The sequence below is a fragment of the Chrysochloris asiatica genome, unplaced genomic scaffold, assembly GCF_000296735.1.
Source record: "Chrysochloris asiatica unplaced genomic scaffold, ChrAsi1.0 scaffold00027, whole genome shotgun sequence".
Lineage (NCBI taxonomy): Eukaryota > Metazoa > Chordata > Mammalia > Afrosoricida > Chrysochloridae > Chrysochloris > Chrysochloris asiatica.
In genome coordinates, this window is record NW_006408545.1 from 17264643 (window position 1) to 17287563 (window position 22921).

Below are 22921 nucleotides of genomic sequence, written 5' to 3' on the forward strand. Positions count from 1 at the left end.
GCTAACCAAAAGGTTAGTGGTTCAAATCCACCAGTCGCTCCTCAGGAGAAAGAAGAGTTACAGTCTTGAAAACCGTAGGAAGCAGTTCTAGTCTGTCCTGTAGGGTTGCTCTGAGTTAGCATAGACTAAGTGGCAGTGGACTTGGCTTTGGTTTGGCTAAGTGACAGGCACTGTCTTTGGCCTCAACCCAGTGGGGAAAGCAGATACATGATCATGTGATGATCCTTCAGTTTGATGAGTTTGCAGTACTAGAGATTTGGTTGTTGAAGCTCACGTGAAGTATTTTTGTCCTCCAGAAGGCATGAGATAAGTTCCAAGACTCCATGATGGTTTTCTAATCAGGGGCCATTTTATCCAGGTAGAGAGCTTTGTGCTTTTAATGTAGTGCCAGGTGCCTTGGAGGCCAATCAAGATGACATCAAGTGGTCCTTTGTGAATGCGACTCTTCTAATAGTGAGTGCTCCTTCTTTCTCCCTGTAGAATGCAGAGCGTTCAGCGGCTTTTGTGACTCTGCCGTACTTAGAACTCATCTTGACAGTGAAAGCCTGCAAAACTGGCAGAATATTAGAGTCACTGTTACCTAAGATTCTCAGTTAGCATGAGTGAGTCATAATGGGCAAGACAGGAAACAAAAAACCTCTCTGAAGGTACTAAAGCGAATTCCACCCCATTCTTTTATGCTGCTTTAGAAAGGAAATATTGCTATCCTTCAAACCTGTGTTCAACCTTGCACAGCAAGATGCAACATTTAATATGTTCGTCATTGATTGATTGATACCGTGATTCATCAAATATTTGCTGAAAACCTAGTCTGGCTGGCACTGTGTTAGACCCATGGGTCTGAAACCTTGAATACCACCTCTCCATACTCACCCATACTCATAAATAGCTAGGGTGCAAGAGAGCTACGTGTTCTCTAACAGAGGGCGGACAGATAGGCAGGGAAGGCTCCCAAGGCTGGGGGAGTGGGGAACAGCGGCACAGTTCATGGGGCTTCAGAGAGCAGGGGTAATAGTCCCCTGGACTTGTGCACCCTGGCACCCATGATGGCATGGTTAGGGCCCTGCATCTTTAATGGAACACAGGCGGATGGAATGAGATTTGGGGGTAGCAGGCACAGAACATAACATCAGTGTCAGTTTAACTAGGCGCTATTATGTTCTAATAGGAAAGACCATGATTCCAATCCTTGAGTTCTCGAGTTGATGATATAATGTCTGCTACCAACAAGAAACAGTTAAATCATAAACACAGTGCTCTGTTCTTAGGGAAGGCTACAGATCCAGCGTTATACGGCAACCCCCGAGCCATATGCCTCCAGGAAGCATGCCTAGCAGTACAAAATTAATCTAAGCAACAGTTGCCGTTTTAAAAATGAAAAAACAAAATGTTTTCAAATCCATGTCTCTGTCTACCCATCTATCCTCCTGTCTGTGGACACACACACACACACACACACACACACATGAAATTGAGATAAAAGCAATGAAAATTCAACCCTGCCCTTGAACTTTTCAAAATAGTGGTACTGTATAAACATACAATTGAAGCAATTCTTGCCATAAGCTCCCAAATCGTAACCTTCCTCAGTCAGGTTCTAGTTATGGGTTGATTCAAGCATTTGGAATACAAAATGAAATGAAAATAAATCAGATCCTTTTAAGTTAAATTACTATTAGAAAACATTTCAGAAAACACTTTTTCCACTTGGTCTGTTTCACTCTGTCCAGGCCTAATTCGCTTTAGATGGTTAAAATCACAAGGGAATTAGAACTGAATTACCTGAGTTGGGGCTTAGCTAGGAGTGGCCACCCTTAACTTAGTTTTGCTTGCAAGAGAGTTTATTGATGTCTGGGCCATAAATCTTAACAAGGAAGTTTGAAAAATCAATATTTAATTAATTTTTAGGAGCAAATTTTACTAGGTATTCCAAGTTGTTTTCAAAAACTAATGTCTATCAGTGAGGTGGTAAAAGAACGGTTTTGTTTTTGAGCTAGGAAAAGAAGGGAAAGAGAATTCAAATTTAAGAGACTGAATGGAAAAGAATGCCTTTCTATATTTGTGCCACATAAAATCTGTGGAATAAGAAGAAATGCTTAAAGAAAGTGCCATCTTTAATAGAATAAAACCATAGTTCCCAAGGTTGGCAAAGGAAGAGCAGCTAGACCGCAAAGCTCTAATGCCCAACCCTTCATACACTTACCTGATTCTTGGAGTTGTTGTTAATGTTGTTACGTGCCTTCAAGTCAGCTCTGATTCATAGTGACCCTATGTGTGGTTTCCAAAGCTTTTTAAATCTTTGCAGGATCTTAAAACCTCATCTTTCTCCCCAATAGCAACTCATGGGATCAAACTGTAGCCCTTGTGGTTCGCAGTCCCATGCTTATTTCCACTAGTCCCACTCCCTGGGAGTTGTTAACGGCCATCAGGTTGGCTTCTGACTCTGGTTGAGGATTCGGATAGGTGTGACCATAGAGTTTTCATAAACTCTGTTGAAACCTGTTCAGCATCATAATAACCCACAGGTCTCCACTGAGGGACAGGTGGTGGCCATGCATGAGGTGCAGTGGCCAGGAATTGAACCTGTGTCTCCCACATGGATGGCACAAAACTCTACCAGTGAACCAGAGGCTTCCGGCTAACTACTGGTGCTCACCCCTTTGGCCCTTGGACAGCAGTGGGGTGGGAAGGACTACTGTTTTTGGTGGAAAGTTCTGGCCCAAGAGTCGCCTCTCCCCTTAATTTGCTAAGGCACAGATGAGACCAGACTGGAACATTTTGCTGGGACCTTACAAAAGGCTTCCAATAAATTTATAGTATCACCTGCATTACAGTCACCTGGGAGAACTTGTTAAAATGCGTGTTCCCAGTTGGCAGCTTCAAAGATTCTGATTGTGCAGATCTGGAGTGGGACTCAGGAATCGACATTTTTAAGTACTGGCCGGTTTATTCCTATGTAGGTGAAGCACACTTTGAGAAATACCAGGGAGAGGTCTGAGTTAGATGTTGATGGTATTCAGTCTGAATTCTAAGGAGGGACTTGTGCACATTCATATTCTGGCCCACTGGTACGGAAGTACTTAGGGAGGGGTACATATAAAGAACAACAGCAAAGGGAAATAATCATACCACTTTAATAAAATACTCCAGGAAGCTGCCCCGGAACTAATGGCTCAGGCTTCATGGCCTAGGCATGCTTTGGAGACCCTCAGAATAGTCCCAGCCTGTGGAACCGAGCGCCAAAAAAGATGCTAAATCTAAAGCTCAAGAGAAGCATTGACAGTTCGGTGTTAGGATTTTCATCTTCCAAGCAGAGACCTGAGTTCAATTCCCAGCCGATGCATTTCAAGCAGCCACCACACTCAGTGGATTAAGGCTTGTTTGTAGCCATGATGCCAAACAGGTTTCACTGGAGCTTTCAGACTAAGACGTGCTAGGAAGAAAGACATGGAGAGAGAGTGCTTTCAGAAAGTCAGCTAATGAGAACCCTGTGGATGACAACATCTCATCTGCAGCCCAGGACAGGGCTACATTTCGTTCCTTGTGTGTTGAGTAGCCATGAGTGGGGGTCGACTCAACAACACAAAGCTTAAAAACAAGAAGATGCAATAACCTACCCACCGGTAGCACACTGAGCTTTAACTAATTAGATTAGCACCATCTCCTCCCTTGGGTGGGTGGGGAGTGGGGTGGGGACTAGGAGGTGGGCAGGCACAAGTATAATTTCCATTTATCTGTGGGAGAAGAGTAGGAGATGAACTGTACAAATTAACATAGTGAGGCATCCAGTTAATAAATGCATTCTGTACTGGTTACTTGAAAGAAGATTCAATTTCATTTTATCTTATAATTTTTTTCCCCCAACAGCAATTGAAAAGAAAAGTAGAGAAACACTTGGGTTAAAGGAAAATAATAAATATATAAAGTTTTCCATTTTCAAGATTTTTGTCTAAAAATGTCTAAATCCTAGTAAAAGATGTTCTCACAATCACTAGTAAATAGTATAGGGCGCTTTTGATAAGCCAGGTCTAGAGGATAAGAAGTGTAATACAGCTGCTGTAGTTGTTGAATAACCACACACAAACACACACAAAACCAAGTTGTCATTGAGTTAGTTCTGACTCATAGTGATTCCATGTGTTTCACATTAAAACTGTGCTCCATAGGGGTTTCAGTGGCTGATTTTCCAGAAACAAATACCTCTGAGTATATCCGATTGCCAGTCTTTCCATTAGCAGCTGAGTGCTCAACCGTTTGTGCCACCAAGGGACTTGTCTGTGTTTTCCCTTAGCTCTTTAATTAGGTTTAATGGGATTGCACTGCAATCTTCCTGTTTTTCATTATTTGGCCTGTCCTAAATGAGTCCTCACTGTCTTTGTCATATTCATTTGGATGGGCTGTTATTTCACTGTTCTTTGTGCGTCTTGTGATTTTTTTCATTGGGGCATTGAAATTTTCAAGGATATTAACTTTCTTAGTTTTCCCCAGTATTTGTTGTTTTTGCATGCACTATGTAGAGCTATAGGATAAGCACTGGACTACAAGATCAGTTTAAACCACAAGGTGAGCAGTTCAAACTCACCAGCTGCTCCTTGGAAACCATACAGGGTCACTATGAATCCAAATCGACTCAACGGTACTTAACAACAACTTTCTACAAGAAACTGTTAGGTGAGCAGAGCCTTTGCCCTTTTACCATTTCCTCTCCCTCTCTGTGCTAGCTCCTTCTCCCCACTGGTTTAACTGGGATCCAAGAGTTCCAGTTATCTTGTTTTAACTTCCAGTCTCTCCCCAACACCAGAGAACATAGCTGTCCACCAGGGGGCACAACCACTCAGGTGCAATATCAGGTATTAATGAATCTATCCACCAGGGGACAAAGTCCCCTCTCTTTGGTTATTGCTTTCCTTCTGTTTTTGAAATTACCATGGTAAAACCAACACCTAGAGAGAGGCCCCTTTGGAGCTGGGTGTTGTCTACTGGTTGTACCCAAGGTGTCCTTCTTTGCTCTGTTGGGGGTACTTATATCTGAGGTGGCATTCATGGAAACACAGTTAGATGTTCTTCCATTTCAGAAAGGAAGAGAGGTTGGCGCTCCCCAGAAGGATCCCTGGAAGATGTTGTGTTGGTTTCAAAGCTCCAGTGGCCCTGTGATGCTTGGGGGAGTAGTTTCTACTTAGGTGTCCCACCTCCTGATACCACTTTAGAGAACCTTCTGTGGGAGTTTGTATCAGTGCAGCAGCCAATAATTACTGGTACGGGGTGCCCAGGGAGGTGTGCGTCATATAGTATGTTGGCTGTGGGTGTAGCCTCCACTCAAGATGGCTGTTTCAGTCTGCATTGCAGAGTTCTGACTGTAAAGTGGAGCAGACAGATCAAACTGGTCCCCAGAGAGGTCTGTTCTATTGATTTCAGAGGCCTGAGCTATGGGGTGCACAGGAAGGCAGGTAGAATGCTGACTGTGGGAGCAGAATGCACTGCAGGGGCTTCTGTAGCAGTTTGTAACATCCTTGTTGTTGTTGTTGTTGTTAAGTGCCGTCGAGTCGGTTCCGACCCATAGCGACCCTGTACAGGTTTTCCGAGGGTGTAAATCCTTACGGGAGTAGAAAGCCTCATCTTTCTCCCACGGAGCACCTGGTAGTTTCGACTGCTGACCTTAAGCTTCGCAGCCCCATTCGTAACATCCTGGCAACCACCAATTACCAGGTGGGGGTGTCACACTCTGGTGCGATCCCCATGGTGGTCCATCTTGTTGCTTTCCTCCCCTGTAAGTTGTTAGCTGTGAGTGCAGCTTCCACTCAAGATTCTGGCTTCCTAACATACAGCTCTGGTAGCGTAGTGGTTACGAATCGGGCTGCGAACCTTAAGGTCAGCGGTTCGAAACTACCAGCTGCTCCACTGGAGAAAGATGAGGCTTTCTACTCCCGTAAAGATTTACACCCTCGGAAACCCTGTACAGGGTCGCTATGGGTCGGAACCGACTCGATGGCACATAACAACAACAACAACATACAGCAGCCTCAGTCAACAGTCATCGGCACAAACTGGAAGAGGGGCCAGACTAACCCTAATCGACCTCCAAGGAGGTTTGTCCCTTTGGTTTCAGAGGCCAGAACTATGGTAGGCAGGTAGGGGACTGACTATGGGAGCAGAGTCCGCTATAGGGGACTTCTGCAGCAATTCACAGTAAGCTTGCAGCGGACAGCATCCAGGTGCTCGAGGTTCTGGCACATTCTATGGACCCCCAAGGAGATCTGCTTTGCTGCTCTCAGAGCCCTTCTGTAATATGTTGGCTGTGACTGTTCTTTCCACTAAAGATACCTGCTTTCCAGTGTACAGCGGCCTCAGTCAGCAGTCCTCAGAGTCCACCAGAACAGCGAGGTGTTGTTGTTGTTGTTAGGTACCCTCGAGTCAGTACCAGCTTGTAGCAACCTATGCCCAGCAAAAGGAAACACTGCCGGGTCCTGTGCCATCTATACAATCGTTGTCACACTTGAGCTTATTGCTGTTGCCACTGTGCCAATTCATCTTGTTGGGGAGTCTTCCTCTTCAGTGCTGATCCTCCACTTTATCAAGCATGATGTCCTTCTCCAGGGATTCGTCCCTCCTGATAATATTCCCAAAGTATGAGAGATAAAGTTTCACCATCCTGGCTTCTAAGGAGCATTCTGGCTATAATTCTTCCAGTACAAATTAGTTTGTTTTTCTAGCAGTCCAGGCTACTTTTAATATTCTTTTCGCCCACCACATCTCATATGCATCAATTCTTCTACAGTCTTCCTTATTTATAGCCCAACATTCACATGCATATGGCGCCATTGGGAAATACCATGGCTTGGGTCAGACACACCTTAATCCTCAAACTGACGTTTTTGCTCATGACCACTTCATAGAGGTCTTGTGCACAGATTTGCCTAATGTAACAGGTTGTTTGATTTCCTGAGTGTTGATAGTGGATCCAAGCAAAATAAAGTCTTTGACAACGTCAATCTTATCTCCATTTATCATGATGTTATTTATTGGTGCAGTTGTGAAGTTATTTTTTTTTCTTGATATTGAGGTGCAATGCATACTGAAGACTTTGGTCTTTGATCTTTATCAGTACGTAATTTAAGTCCTCTTTGTTTTCAGCAAGGAAGGTTGTATCATTTGTATAATACAGGCTGTTAATGAATCTTCCTCCAATCCTGATGCCATGTTCTTCTTCATATAATCCAGCTTCTCTGATTATTTGTTCAGCATATAGATTGAATAAGCATGGTGAAAGGATACAACCCTGGTACACACCTTTCCTGATTTTTAAACCATTCAATGCCCCATTGTTCTGCTTGAATGACTGCCTCTTGGTCTATGTACAGGTTCCTCATGAACACAATGAAGTATTCTGGAATACCCATTCTCTGCAATGTTGTCCATTGCTTGTCATGATCCACACAGTTGAAAGCCTTTGTGTAGCCAAAAAACATCTTTCTGGTATTCTCTGCTTTCAGCGAAGATCCATCTGGCATTAGCAATGATATCCCTCATTCCATGTCCTCATCTGAATCTGCCTTGAACCTCTGTAGCAGCTGTTTTTTAATTATCTTTAAAATTAGGAAAGGTGTGTGTCAATGTGGTTATTCTTTTGTCATACTTTTTCAATCTGTGTGCTGAGCAAATAATCTGAGAAACTAATGCTGATGAAAATCAAAGAGCACAGCCTTTGGTATGGGTTGCATCTCAATGTAAAGAAAACTAAAATCCTCACCACTGGACCAATAAACACTTTTATCAATGGAGATAAGATTGAAGTTGTCAAAGACTTCGTTTTGTTCAGATCAACCACCAACACTCATGAAAGCAGCAGTCAATAAATCATACAGCATATTGTATCAGGCAGATCTGCCCAGGACCTCTTGATATTCAAGAGCAAAAATATCAGTTTGAGGACTAAAATGCACCTGACCTAAGTCACGGTATTTTTAATAACCTCATATGCATGTGGAGGCTTGACAGTGAATAAGGAAGACCACAGAAGAATTAATGCATTTGAGTCATAGTGTTAGAGGAGAATATTAAAAGTTTATGGACTGCCAAAAGAACAAACCAATCTGTGTTGGAAGAAGTACAGCCAGAATGCTCCTTAGAAGCCAGGATGGCCAGACAAAGATGGAGATGGATGTTGTTGTTGTTGTTGTTGTCAGGTGCCATCGAGTCGGAACTGACTCATAGCGACCCCATGCACAGCAGAACGAAACAATGTCCGATCCTGGGCCAACCTCACTACCGCTGCCACACTTGATGCCATCAATGATGCCACCTGGCCAATCCATCTTGTTAGGGCTCTTCCTCTTTTTCTCTGACCCTCCACCTTACCCAGCATGACATCCTTCTCCAGCGACTGTTCTCTCCGGACAATGTGTCCAAAGTAGGAGAGACAAAGCTTAGCCATCTTGGCCTCCAAGTACAACTCTGGTTGTACTTCTTCCAAAACAGATCTATTGGTTCTTTTGGCAGTTCATGGCACTTTCAGTATTCTCCTCCAACACCACATGCTTAATAAAGTGGAGGGTGATAGAAAACAAGAAAGACCCCCAACAAGTTGGACTTGCACAGTGGCAGCAGCAGTAGACCCAAGAATAGCAGAGATTGTGAGGTTGGTACAGGACCTGGCAGTGTTTTGTTCTGTTGTGCCTAGGGTCGCTATGAAAAGGTACCGACTTGATGGCACCTTACTGTTAAGTGCCGTCGAGTCGGTTCCGACCCATAGCGACCCTGTACAGGGTTTCCGAGGGTGTAAATCTTTACGGGAGTAGAAAGCCTCATCTTTCTCCCGCGGAGCGGCTGGTAGTTTCGAACCGCTGACCTTAAGGTTCGCAGCCCGATTCATAACCACTACTCTACCAGAGCTCCCTTGATGGCACCTTACTACAACAGCGTAATACATGTGCAAATTGGACAAAGAATAAGGAAGACTGTAGAAGTATCAATACATTTGAGTTATGGTGTTAGAGAAGAATATTAAAAGTACCATGGACTGCCAGAAGAAAAACAAATCTGTGTTGGCAGAAGTATAGCCAGAATGTTCCTTAGAATCCTGGATGGCAAAACTCTGTCTCATACTTCGGATAAGTTATCAGGAGATACCTACCAATCCCTGGAGAAGACATCATCTTGGTAAAGTGGATTGTCCATGAAAAAGAGGAGGATCCATAGTGAAATTGATTGGCACAGTGGCAGCAGCAGTGAGGTCAAACTTATCAACGATTGTGAGGATGGCATAGGACCAGGTTCTATTGTGCATAGGGTCGCTTTCAGTCGGAACTTGACTCGTCTGTACCTAACAACACAACATTCATGCTGTAATAAGATGATGTCTCGTTGTTTGAATTTGCTTCTCTCTAATGGCTAATGATCATGAGCAGTTCTTCATGTTTGTTGTCCATCTGAATGTCTTTTTTGGTGACTTCTCTGTTCATGTCCTTTACCCGTTTTTTCATTGGTTTATTTGTCTCCTTGTTGAGGCACTGAAGAAGTCTATAAATTTTAGAGAGTAGTCCTTTGTCTGAGATGTCATTGGCAAACAATTTTTTCCCTGTCTGTGGGCTCTCTTTTTATTCTTTTGGTGAAATTCTTTACTGCAAGTATGTGTCTCATTTTTAGGAGGTCCCATTCATCTATTTCGTCTTCTGCTTGTGTGTTTTCAGTTGTGTTTGATAGTGTATATATACCGTGTATCAGAGCCCCTAAGTTTGTCCCTATGTTTTCATTGATGATCTTTGTAGTTCCAAGCTTTACATTTCGGTCTTTAATCCACACTGAGTTCATTTTTGCATGTGGTATGAGATATGGGTCGTTTTTTCATTTTTTGTGTAAAAATATTTCCAGTTTTGCCAGCAACATCTGTTGAAGAGACTATCTCTTTCCCATTTAATGCATTTTGATCCTTTATGGATGATCAACTACCAGAGGTAGATGGATTTAATTTGGGGTTATCAATTCAGTTCCGTGAATTGATGTGTGTTTCCTTGTACCATGCTATTTTGACTACCACTGCTGTGTGGTAGCTTTTGAGATCAGGAAGTAAGAGGCCTCATGCTTTCCTGTTCTTCTTTTTCGAAAAAATAATTCTTTGTTGTCTGGAGTCTCTTTCCTTTCCATATAAAGATTAGTTTTTCCATCTCTTTAAAGAATGGTGTTGGACTGGATTTGGACTGGACGGTATCTATAGATTGCTTTGGGTAGTGTTGATATTGTCACAATGTTAAGTCTTCCTATTCATGAGCCTGGTATATTTCTCCATTTTTGCAGGTCTCTTTTGGTTTCTTGTAGTATTGTTTTGTATAGGTCTTTTTATTACTCTGTTTTGATTTATCCCCAAGTATTTCAGTTGTCCCACATAACTCTTAGACTTTCTTTGTTTTTTTTCAATCCTTTTTTTCGTTTGCTCTTCTGTCATATTAGAGATTTATCTTCAAGCTCACTAATCTGGGTTTCCATTGCCTCAGATCCACTCCTTAACCCTTTTAATATATTGTCCATTTCTGAAATCTTAGTATTAAACTTCTGGATTTCTAATGACAGGTTTTGTATTGTTTCATATTCTTCATTTATTTTGTCTGTTTGTTCTTGTAGTGTTTTCCAGAATTCTTCTAAAGCTTTTTTGTGTGTGCGTTCTCACTTTCCTTAATATAATTCTTTTAAATCCCTTTTCAAGTAGTGCCATTACCTTTTGTTCCTCAGAAATGTTTTCTGGCACTGCATCTTGGCCATTTGTGTGAGCCATTCTCTCTTGTTTCTTTGTGTGAGTTAAAGTTGTATGTTGTCTTTGGGGCATTGTGATGCTGTAGTATTTATATTTAATTGGTGTTTGGAAATTGATGTGTTCTTAGGCTCTCACCCACTGTCTCCTTTTAGTATAGTTAAGGAATGAAAGCATGTGTACCACTCTGTTTGGCATTTGTGCACATCAGTTTAGGTTGTGTTTCACTGGTTTGGGCTGCTATCTATTTTAGATCAGGTGGTGTAGGAGTTGGTATTGGCTGTTGCCCAGTGTATGGAGCAGTGGAGGGTACAGTTGTGCCTTGTCTGTATAGGCATTGGTGCTGTCTCCTGTTGCATGGGAAAGGGCAGAATCACCCCCCCCACACACACACATATATAGGAAAGCAAAACAGAATAAACAAGCAAGAAACAACAATGAAAAGAGAAAATAATGAAGGAGAAAAAAGAAATAAAAACAGGCAGCAAACAATAAAAAGAAGAATATAATAAACAAAAGAGAAAAGAGGGACAGGAAAATGGACCTATAGAAGAGAATAATAAGAGAGGAAACATAAAGAATAAATAAAAAGAAAACTTTACAAAGTAACAGGGAGAGAGAAAGTGAAAAAGAAAAGAGTAGAAAGTAGAAAAGAAAGATCAAAGGGAAAAAAGAAGAAGGGAAATGAGAAACAGAAGAAAAGGAAAGGTAAAAGTAGAGATACTGTTAAATGCTATTGAGTTGGTCCTGACTAATAGCAATCCTGTATAGAGTTTCCAAGGAGCAGCTGGTGAGCTTGAACTGCTAACCTTGCAGTTCAAACGGCTTTGCAGTCCGGTGCATTAACCCACAGAGCCATACCAGGACTCCAAAGGATAAAATTCAAGGGAATGGAAAGAGAAGAAGAAGGAGTAGAAAGAATAAATAAACAAAACTATGAAACAATGAAAGGAAAAAAAAACACACCCAGAAGTCCAGTACAGCTGTTGAAGATGAGAAAGCTCTATGTGGCTCCTGCTAGCCAAGGAGGTCACAAGCTGGTTATGAGAGGGATCTAATAAGGGAGTTCCTGGCCCTAGATGGAGATAGCCTAGTTCAGGGCACCCGATCCAAAAGCATTTGTGGAGGCACTTGATAAAGCTGGTTTCAGTGTGTGTTAGGACCTCAGGGCAGCTGGGGCACAGTGACTGACTGAGGGTTTCTGCTAGACTAATTAATGCTGGTCTGTTAGCTCTGCTGCTTCTGTAGGTCTGAATGCAGGCACCAAAGTGGTGCAGCTGACCCCCACTTCCCACTGGTGTGACTTCCCACTACATGGCTCTGAATTCCCAAAGAGCATGCTCTGTACTGTGGGTGGATGAGGTTGGGAGCTGGTCATACCTCTGGTCACCAGAGCGTGTGGGGAAAAAAGAAGAAATCACGCCTTTCCCATTGCAAGTGTGAATCTGTTCTGCCAGACCGTCTTCTGTTGCCAGAGTTACTCACAAAAGTTCAAGATATCCGTGCCCTGTTTGGCTGGCAGTTCACTAGTCAGTCTTCCTCTCTGTCTGTCACCATCCCTGCTCATTCTCCTCCCAGCAAGGGCTCAATCTTCTTCTCTAACCTGCCCCTGAAAATCGGGGTCCCAAGGTTTTCATCTGTGTCTGTTTCATTTTGTCTGTTGTATCTTTGTTGTAGAGGATACATGTAGCATGTCTGCCTAGTTCACCATCTTGCCAGAAGTGCACCATCACTTCTTGATTACATGCTAGCTCCTGAAATTGTTGGACATCACCCCAGTCTTTTTGATACAGTGACTCTGTATTCCTTCCGTCTTCTTGTATTGATTGCCGTGTCCGTCTATATTTTACCCACAGAATCCTTCAATATTTGCAACTTGAGTTTTGGATTTTTTTATTCAGTTCTTTTAGCTTGAGAAATGCCAAGCAGGCTAACTGTACCTGTTTTCAAACACAAGTCAGAATCCCTTGCCAAGTATATTTGCTTAATGTGCAGTTGAAGTTAGAGACTTGGCTTCTGCTTGACTTAGATGCACATTCCTTTTGGTTTTCTTTTCTAGTTTTGATGAATGAGTTAGGGTAAGTGCTTTCTACCAAGGCAGAAATGCATTAGAGCCTTTAGAAGACAGGAGGGATACTTTCTACTTGCCAGGGACTGCACCCTCATTTCACTTGACCACTGATCAGCTATTTACCTTGGGTAATACATCCCACCTTTCTAGATCTTACTGGCTTTACCTCATTGGTCTGAGCATCTTGAAATCTGTGCCCATTGTGGTAAGGACCCTGTGGGTTACAAAGGCCTCTGTGCCTTGACAGCATTATTCTGTCTGCTTTAGAATGCCCTTCCTCATCTGAGCTTCTTGGTCAACCAGTGGTCATCCTACAGCACAGACACACCTGAGCTAAGCCTTTCCTGCCTTCTCTCCCTTCACATCTTTGCTCCTGATTTTTTTCCCTCCTTTCCATGCCCTGTGCATATGGCTGTAGAAAAAAACCCAAACCCAAATAAAAAACCATCCGGTCCTCACTGAGTCGATTCTGAATCATGGTGACCCCATATGTGTCCAGGGATTCTAATGACTGATTTTTCAGAATTAGATCACCAGGATGGTCTCAGACTGCCACCATTTTGGTGTTTATTTGTTTTCTTTTAGGAGAAATATATTTACTGATACCTGTTTTTATATAGTTTAATAACCTGTAAACACATTTTTCTTTTGGACTGCATCATGATCAGAATCTCCTGGGAGCACTCCAAGTTACACTTAGTGTGACAGACTTGTGTTTCATCAAAGAGTGGCACTTCTGTATTCAAGTGGCCCAGTGGCCTTAGAATAGATGCCTTCTAGACATGCAAAGTAAAGATAATGTGTACATGTCAATCAGTGGAAAGGATATCAGCCATCAACTAAAAAGAAACAATTGAGTATTAATATCCTAGAGAAAAGTTCCAAATTGACAGTATCAGAATACCAGAGACACATTATGTAAACCAGCACATCTTCTGGCTTGCTTAGAGACACATTCTCAAAGTGGGCAGTCACAGTGCCCTAGGATCACTTGTGGTCAATAAAACAGCAATTCTTAAAGAATCTAGATATCTTAGAAAGGACAACTTTTGGGAAAGATGAAAGATTGATACATTCTGAAGAGGTTAATGTGTACCACTCAGGCCCCCTGAAGTCAGAAGCTCTCAACTTCCTACCAAACGTGCTCATCATCTTCACTAGGTCACTGACAGTCTGGTACCCTAAATTCCTCCTAACACTTCATAGCAATTTTATGTTCTCCTGGGGAGGAGAGCAGTTAGCTGTGGAGAAGGACATAACTCTTCTATTATGATGTTGAGGGGCTGGGAAAACAGTAAGTCTCTACCTGCCATTTATCACCCAGTGTTTTAAATTATTCACACTGATTTCCACTCCTTACAGATTGCATGTGATCACATGAGCACAGATAGCCTAGCTACGGACGCCAGCTCTGCAAAGAAACCCTGGTCAGTCTGTCTTGATGACCGCTTTGGCTTAGCTCATCAAATCCGAAGCAAGCAGTGCCGCCTCTACTCTTTGGGGTAAGTACATTTTATAGCAGAGGAAAATGAAAACACTCCTGCTAACAGTCCAGGCCTTGTCAACAGCACAAGGTGATGAATGGCAGCAGTGTGTGGGTAACAGGTGCTGTGCTTATCTCTTGCCCACGATGCTACAGACCAATCTGTTTGTAATGACACTGCAGGCACTTGCAGATTCACCAAGGTCTCCTTGACGGGGGGCGGGGGCGGGGGGGGCACTCTCCCTCCCATTGTGCTGGTAGTAAATAGGCAGCTTCGGTTGTTAGCATGAGGCTGATACTTTCCGTAGACACTTCTAGCTAAAATTGTGTGGTGGTGCTGAGGGTTAATGTGCTGGACTGTAAGTTCCATTTGAATTGCAAGATCAGCAGTTCAAGCTCACCAGCCACTCCTCAGAAACCCTATATAGAGTTGCTAAGAGTCAGAACTGATTTGATGGCACTTAACAACAACATTATAAAGAACAGGAAGAATATTAATGGATGCAGCTAGGAAAAAAACAGCATGTCAGACATTTTCCATGCAGTCATGATGCGTGAGAGCTAGTGATGGCAGAGTGGTAGAATTCTATGCAGGAGGCCTGTGTTTAATTCCCGGCCCATGTACCTGAATACAGCTATGACCTCCACTCTGTCAGTGGAGACTTGTGTGTTGCTATGAACAGAGCTTCCAGACTAGCGAGGCCTAGGAAGAAAGGCTGGGCAATGTCCTTCTGTAAGTCAGCCAGTGAAAGCCCATTGAATCACAGTGGTCTCATCCTGGGCTGATCGTGGGATGACACAGGACCAGGCAGTGTTTTGGTCCATTGTGGTGAGGTTATCATCAACTGGAAGCCAGCTTAATGGCCGCCAACAACAACAAATGGAAACTGTTGTATTTTTATGTTTTGTCCCAATAGTAAATCTGTATAGCTTTACATTAAAAAAAAAAAAAGACAAAGGAAAAATGGAAACTCTTATGAAAACCCTAGGATTTTGTCAAATTTGTTTGGAAAAAATTGATATTTGGTTATTCAGGCTGAAAATGTCCTAGATGTACAAATGGATTTAGAGAACTTTTTTCAAAAGTTCAAGAATAAAAAAGTAAGACTGATATGTCACCACATACACCAGTATTCATATATGTTGTTTTTTGTTAAGTGTTGTTAAGTTGGTTCTGATTCATAGAGACCATGTGTAGGATTTTTGAGGAGCAGCTGGAGGGTTTGAACTGTCAACTTTTCAGTAAGCAGTCCAGTGCTAATCCTGCAGTGCCACACCAGGACTCTTGTACTCATATACTCTTGTTGTTGTTAAGTGCTGTCTAGTCAGTTCTGATTCATAGAGACCACGTATGGGATTTCTGAGGAGTGGCTGGTGGTTTTGAACTATTGACCTTTCAGTTAGCAGTCCAGTGCTAATCCTACAGTGCCACACCAGGACTGTAGTACTCATTATTCTTCTTGCTGTTAAGTGCTGTTGAGTCAGTTCTGACTCATAGCAACCCTGTATAGGGTTTCTGAGGAGCAGCTGGTGAGTTTGAACTGCTGACACTATGATTCACAGTCCAGTGATGATTCTACAGCACCACACCAGCCTTAAAAAAAAAAAAAAGAAAAGGAGCAGGGAAGGGAGGGCAGACATGCATTAACTTGAGTTAATTGGGGAAGGCAATATAAAATAAGAGGGAGGTTGGTGGAAAATGGTGGAGATGGGAAGACACTGGGAGGCATGCAAGAGTTAAAGGCAGCGTAAGTAATTGCTATTACCTACACAGTCCTGCAATAATGGTGGTCTGCAAGTAGATACATGGATAGACATGTAGGCTGAATGGGTGTGGGAGGGAGAGTGGGAGGATACTCACAAATAGAGAGAGATTTGACAGAGGATATTTGCACATGGGTATTTACCTTTGTTGCAAATATATCCATGAATGTGGTAGCGCGTACAGGGGGCAGAGTTATGAAAAATTCTTAGATACAAAAAAACAAATTGAGGAAATGACTTCCTGGGCCTTGGGGCTTAGGACCACAGTCTCAGGGGACACCAAGGTCAATTGGCATAGCATAATTCACAAAGACAATGTTCTACATCCTACTTCAGTGAATAGCAACTGGGGTCTTAAAAAACAACAACATCTAAGATGCAATTATTGGTCTCTCCGTGTCTGGAGGAAAGAAGGATGAAGAAAATCAAAGACGCATGGAAACAACCAGTCCCGTGGACTAATAGATCCTTCAAATATCAGTCTTTATGACCTCGAGACCAGAAGGACTAGATGACTCCCACCAACTTCTCTGAAAGTGATTATATTAGAAGATCCTGGGTAGAGTGGGAGACAAATGTGAAACAAAACTCAAAATCATAAGGAAGACTAGGCTTACTGGTCGTATAGAGATTGGTGGAACCCAGAGACTGTCAACCTTAGTTACCCTTGAGATTTGGAAATAAACTTAGCTCGTGGATCAATTTTCAGACAAACAATAGACAAGTCTATGAGGGGAACAATAGCACTATGGAGGTGCACACTTCTTAGAATCATCAATCCTTTGAGATCCAAAGAGCAGCAATTACCCAAGAATAAAGTTCAGAAGGGTTAGGAAAGAAAGAGGAATGGAAATGGGAAACACAGGAAAGAGCTGGGATAGTGATGTTACTCTGTGGGCATTGCAATCAATGAGATGAAGCAAAATGGTGTGAACTGTTGAATGGAAAACTGATTGACTCTGTAAACTTTCACCTAATTCACAATAAAAAGTTTTTTTAAAAAATTAAAGGCAGAATGGAATTATTTTTGTTTGGAATACCATAGACTTTCATGGAATCTGTGTGATAGGTTGTCAGGTTAGATCTCTGAACCCTTTGCAAACAGTCATGGGGACTGTTTTCCAACTAATGTCACACGTTTGTTCCTCACCTATAACTTCTTCACTTACATGGTTCACATTCAGGCCCAACCAGAATCTAGGTGATAGGTCTAATGACAGACACTTGGCCTAAAGGTGTCAATGAGTAGAGGATCACCATCTCTGTCCAACGATGGTATACATGAATGATTAGTCATCATGGAATTAAAAAACAAAAAAATGTTCAAATAAAAGTTTAAAGATACATGGGTTAAATAAAGAGCAATGGTGTGTATCAGTGGAACTTGCCACACAGTAGGCCCTCAATACATACGAGGGGACTTCAAAGTAGAATTGAAAGAAAATGGAATTTTTCCAAGAATTTTTTATTTGTGACATAGATGGCTGCTTGAGGGGAGAAGACCAGGGATATCTCGGTCTATGCTGTGATTTCAGCAAGGAGAATGTGAACTGGAAAATGAATGGCTCAGCTAGTTTATTAGAACAGAGCTTTTTTTCCGGAAGTCCACCAGCTATGCTTCAAGACTGGAGGAAGAATAGGAAGTTATGACAGCAGAGTTTATTTCCTATCATATTAAAAATGTATGAAAGTAGGTCATAAAAATAATTGCATAGCACCACATGCAAATTGGAGATCTCAGTTTGGTCCTGTTTTCTTGCTCCAAGCTGCCTTTATATTTTCCTTAATATTTTACACCCCAGAATGATTTCATTTAAAGAATATTACTGAGTAAAAATGAAACTGAGAAAACTTTTCAGGGAAATTTTTTCAGTTCCCTTTTGCTTTCCCTATACTTCAGAGTCATTAGATAAAATAGTTCTGCTGTTAAGAGTTCTGATTATTACACATGAAAAGATGGTTTTGTGTTTTCATTTGAATGTTCACCAGATAAAACCTACTTTGTAAAGGGCAGATAAAAACAGCTGAATTCCACTGGGAAAAGAGATGAATAAATTATAAGGGCCAAAGTTTGATTCAAAATGTGAAAATGCTGAATTGAAAACTGGAGTATAAAGAAAATACTTCTCATGGCAAAAATGGGATGCTGTTGTTCATGGATAGTGCATGTCGATTGCACTGTTCCTTAGGATTGGGGATCCAGACACGCATTACTCTTTCTTAGGTGAATTGCTTGCTCTGGGGCCAGGGAAGCAAATAGATTGCTGGTTGACTACATCATAGTTGGGGGGAAGAGGGAGACTCAGGCTAGAAGCAGGGGTCCTGAAATGAGGAGGAATAACAATGAATGTGGGCCCTGGGGTCCTGGCATCTGGGAGTGTTGGGGCACTTGTGAGATAGGTAGGAAGGTCAGGTGGCAGGTAAATTGTGTGCCCCCTACATTCAGGTAGTATGTGCTCCAAGCCCCCGATCTGTGGAAGCAACAAAACTATGCCACCACTGTGCTCAGAGAACCCCACAGAAACCGAGTATGAGGGATGCAGCTGAGATTGGGGTAACTTTGGAGTGAGGTGGGAGAGAGAGGTCTGAGACATGGTGAGTCAGAAGAAAAAGGTTGAGTGCTCTACCTTCTGATCAGTCTCATCTCATTCCCTCCACCCCCACTAACTAAGTAGGCCCCACCCTACTCTCTCTCTGATGTCTGACATTCCTTTAACAGGAGTCAAAGCTTTTATGCCACAGTTAATGTAAAAGACATCTGCCTGGGAAAGTGCACTCTGTGGGAAGTTCAGTTGAAAATTAAAGTTGAAAATTAAAGCTGAAAAGCCTTTTCAGTTTTGAAATGGGGTAGGATAGATGAATTTAGATGGAGGGAGACACTGAAAGGAAAGGAACATGTTACAGAGAGGAGGGAAGAGGAGAGACTTACAGAGAAGCTGTTGGGTTCAGGCATTGTCTGCCTCACACCCTTGATGTGTAGCAGAGGGGTGATGGGGAGGTGGTGGTGGGCAGGTGGAATAAAGTGAAGGGGGAAAGTCATCTGCTTCCTCCATGTTGAAGATAGATGTTAGAGGTAGGAGAGAAGGTGCTAGGGGAGACTCAAGAAGGGCTAATTATAGGTAAATATTTCTTACCTCTTCCTTTCTTCTGAACCATCTGGTTTGAAACCACGAATTCTCAGTGCAAGACAATAGAAGGTGTCATAAGTGGCAGATGGCCACAAGAGCCAGTATTTTATATTAAAAACCTGGGGCTTTCTGTTGCCATGAACATTTCAATAGATATGAATTCATACCAAAGACAAATGTTTTCATCTTAAAATGATTTCCCTAGTGAAGCAGGCACAAAGTCTGTGAACAAGGAATTGAAAAATCAAGGAAGCATGGAGCACAGGGCATACAATAGCAAAGTTCATGGGCTTTGGTGTCTGTGATAATTTAAGTTTTGTGTCAACTTGACTGGGCTAGGATTCCCAGTGGTTTGGCAGCTGAGATATGGTTGTCCCCATGGTGAGTACACAGTGTAGTTAACTGTATGATGATTGGTTTTGAACAGTGTAGTTAGCTCTGTGATGATTGGTTATGAACAATGTAGTTAGCTCTGTGATGATTGGTTATAAACAGATGAGTGAAAGGATGTTACCTCACGGGGGTGGCCTGCTTCCAATATACACTCAAGCAAGGCTTGCTTGCTTCCTGCTGGGTCTGGATCTTACATCTTACGCCAACCTCTGGGTCTTTGGACTTGAGCCAGTAGCTTGCTCTATTATCTGCTTGCCTGTCTGTCTGCCTGCTGGATCTGCCTGTCTGGTGGGCTTACCTGCTTGCTGGACCTACCTGTCTGCTTGCCTGCCAATCTTGGTTCATCTGACCCAGACTTGGAATTCTCTTACCTCTATAATTGTGAGCTTTTACCTTGGTAGAAACTTCTCTTGATATATATTCAGTGGTTTTGCTTCTCTAGAGAAGCCCGCCTAAGACATTTGAGTACTGAGAGTGGTTCTAGAGCAGCAAAATCATAATTGTGACTTTTATAAATTATAAAGGCACTGATAACTCTGCCTTCACCAGCAAAGAGAAGAAGGGTGCTGGTAATCCATGGTGTGAGGTGGTAATGTATCACCACTAGTAGACCATGTATCAGAGAGAAGTGAGGCTAGGAGTGATCATGTATCTGATACTTTCCTGCAATTTCATCAGGATGAGAAGTATAGAGAAGCTGGTTGGTTGGTCCTACTTTCAATAGAGCAGGTGGTGAAAGAAAGAGATGTGCTAAGGAGTCACAACGCAACAACCACCACATAAAAGACCTCAGCGTTTCCACATGTGCCCTGAAAGAAAGCCTAAATTCCTGTAGTAGCAGAGCTGATATTGCCGACAACCAAACCTAGAGTCTTATTGTAAGAATGGCTGATTTACAACACCACCTCCACTCCCAACCTGCAATGATGTCTGTTACTAAAGTGAGGACATTGATTGGGAAGAAATGGGATCTGAAACTTGAGACAGGGACTTATGGGAAGGTAATCAGGACACTGGGGACATAGAGTCTGTAAATTTCATCGAATGACTCTTACCAACAGCCCCACCATCTAAAGAGATTACTCCATTATCAATAAAAACATTGTCCCCTCTGCCCATGCTTGACGAGATGAACCCAGTTGTGCCTGTTGAGATGATGCCTGAGGCATTATCTGGGGCTGAACCTAAGGTAAATGTTGTGCAAGACATTGCGGAATGTCCCCAGGAAGCACCTCCACTAATTATTGCTTCTAGACCTATGTCATTGTTGTTAAGTGCCATTCAGTCGGTTCCAATTCATAGCTACCCTGTATAGGGTTTCCAAGGAGCAGCTGGTGAGTTTGAACTGCTGATCCTACAGTGCTATAACAGTTAGACTTAAGTGCCATTGGGACTCAAAAAATGAAGATATATGTGTCTCCTGTGAATACACACTACAGGATTTTAACAACCAAGTGGATAGGATGACACATTCTGTAGAAACTAATGGTGCTCTTTCTCCAGCCACTGCTGTCATTGCCCAAAGGGCTCATGAACAAAGTGGCTCTGGTGGAAGGGATGGAGGTTCTTCATGGGCTCGGCAGCATGGACTTCCACTCACCAAGGCTGACTTGGCTATAACCACTACTGAGTGCCCAATCTGCCAGCAGCAGAAACCAACCCTGAGTTCCAGTTATGGGACCATTCCTTGTGGAGATCAGCCAGCAGCCTGGTGCAGGTTGATTACATCGGACCACTTCCAGCATGGAAAGAGCAGTGTTTTGTTCTTATTGGAATAAACTTTTAGTTTGGATATGGATTTGTCTTCCCTGCATGCAATATTTCTGCCCAAACTACTATCTGTGGACTTGTTGCTGTTGTTGAGTGCTATTGAGTTGGTTCCAATCCATAGTGACCCTGTATAGGGTTTCCTAGGAGCGGCTGATGAGCTTGAACCACAGATCTTGCAGTTAAAATGACTTTGCAGTCCAACACATTAACCTGCAGTGCCACACCAGGATGCCACATCCTTACAGAATGCCTTATCCACAGTCATGGTATCCCACACAGCATAGCCTCGGATCAAGTGTCTCATTCACAGCAAATGAAGTACAGCAATGGGCCCATGCTCATGGGATTCACTGGTCACACCACGTTCCTCAGCGTCCTGCTGTGATACTGTGTAGGGTTTCCAAGGCTTTAAATCTTCGAGGGAGCATAAAGTCCCATGTTTCTCCAGTGGAGCAGCTGGCAGGTTCAAACCTGTGGTTTGCAGTTCAGTGCTTATAGTATGGTGCCACATTTTTTGTTGTTGCTTTGTATGTGTGCATCAAATATTTTTTGCTTTGTTCCTTTGTGAAATATAAGATGCAAATAGGGCCAGTGTGTTTTCAGTTTTATGTCAGTGCATTTCTGAGGCTGTAAATCTTTCCGGGAGACTGTGGCATTGTAGGATAAGTACTCCAATGCAAGGTTGGTTTGAACCATAAGGTCAGTGGTTCAAACTCACCTGTTGCTCCTCAGAAGTCCTACACAGGATCACTATGATTAGGAAAACTGACTTGATGCACTTAACAACAACAACCTCTTTCTCCTGAGGAACCGCTGGTGGGGTTGAACTGCCGACTCTGTGATTAGCAGTGCAGTGTTTATCCTATAATGCCACCACCATTGCATTATTATTATTCCCTTTAAAAGACTTTTTTGAGATTTTCTGTTTGTTTTTGTTGCCCTTTGCATGAAATTTTAGTAGCTTAAATAGAATGTGTATCTAGTCATGTCATGCGTGTATATCTGTTCTTTATATGTTAAAAAAGGGAAAAAAATTTTCATTCCCAAGAACCAATTTTTACTCCTTTGGGGGTAATCTCATTTTTATTGAGAATACATATTTTAGATGAAATCTTGACATTTCATACCAGATTATTTAATAAAAATTGATCATTTTGGTGTCATTTATGCTTTGAAAGATCTATGTCTCTTCCTCAAATCGTTGGCAGTTTACAGATGGAGATAATGATTGAAGCTGACTCCCTGGTCCCTGCCAGTATGCAGAAGGGACTGTGGAAACTCCTCAGGACAAACACTGTCTTCTTACCTCTTCAACCATTCTATCCTCAGTGGACAAGAGGAGAGTGTGCCCTGTATCTGCTCTTGTTTTTTGTTCTTTTTAAAACTATTAAGCATTAACTTTTTTTTTTTTTTTAAGGTTTTTATTGTGGATTGAGTGAAAGTTTTCAGGGCACATCATCGGTTTCACATTCAAACATTCATATACCTTGTTTCAGTACATTGCTTATAATCCCCTCCACATGCCATCAGTTAACAGAGTTTCTCTCTATCCTCTTTAGCTTTTTTTGGGG

General features: G+C 42.3%; 1 protein-coding gene across 1 annotated transcript in view; it reads left to right on the plus strand.

Moving 5' to 3' along the window:
- METTL24 (methyltransferase like 24) overlaps positions 1–22921 on the plus strand; it is a 179464-nt gene that overhangs the window by 78476 nt on the left and 78067 nt on the right. Inside the window, exon 3 of the mRNA XM_006839933.1 lies at positions 14175–14314. Coding sequence (XP_006839996.1) covers positions 14175–14314 — 140 coding nt within the window. The remainder of the gene's footprint in view (positions 1–14174; positions 14315–22921) is intronic.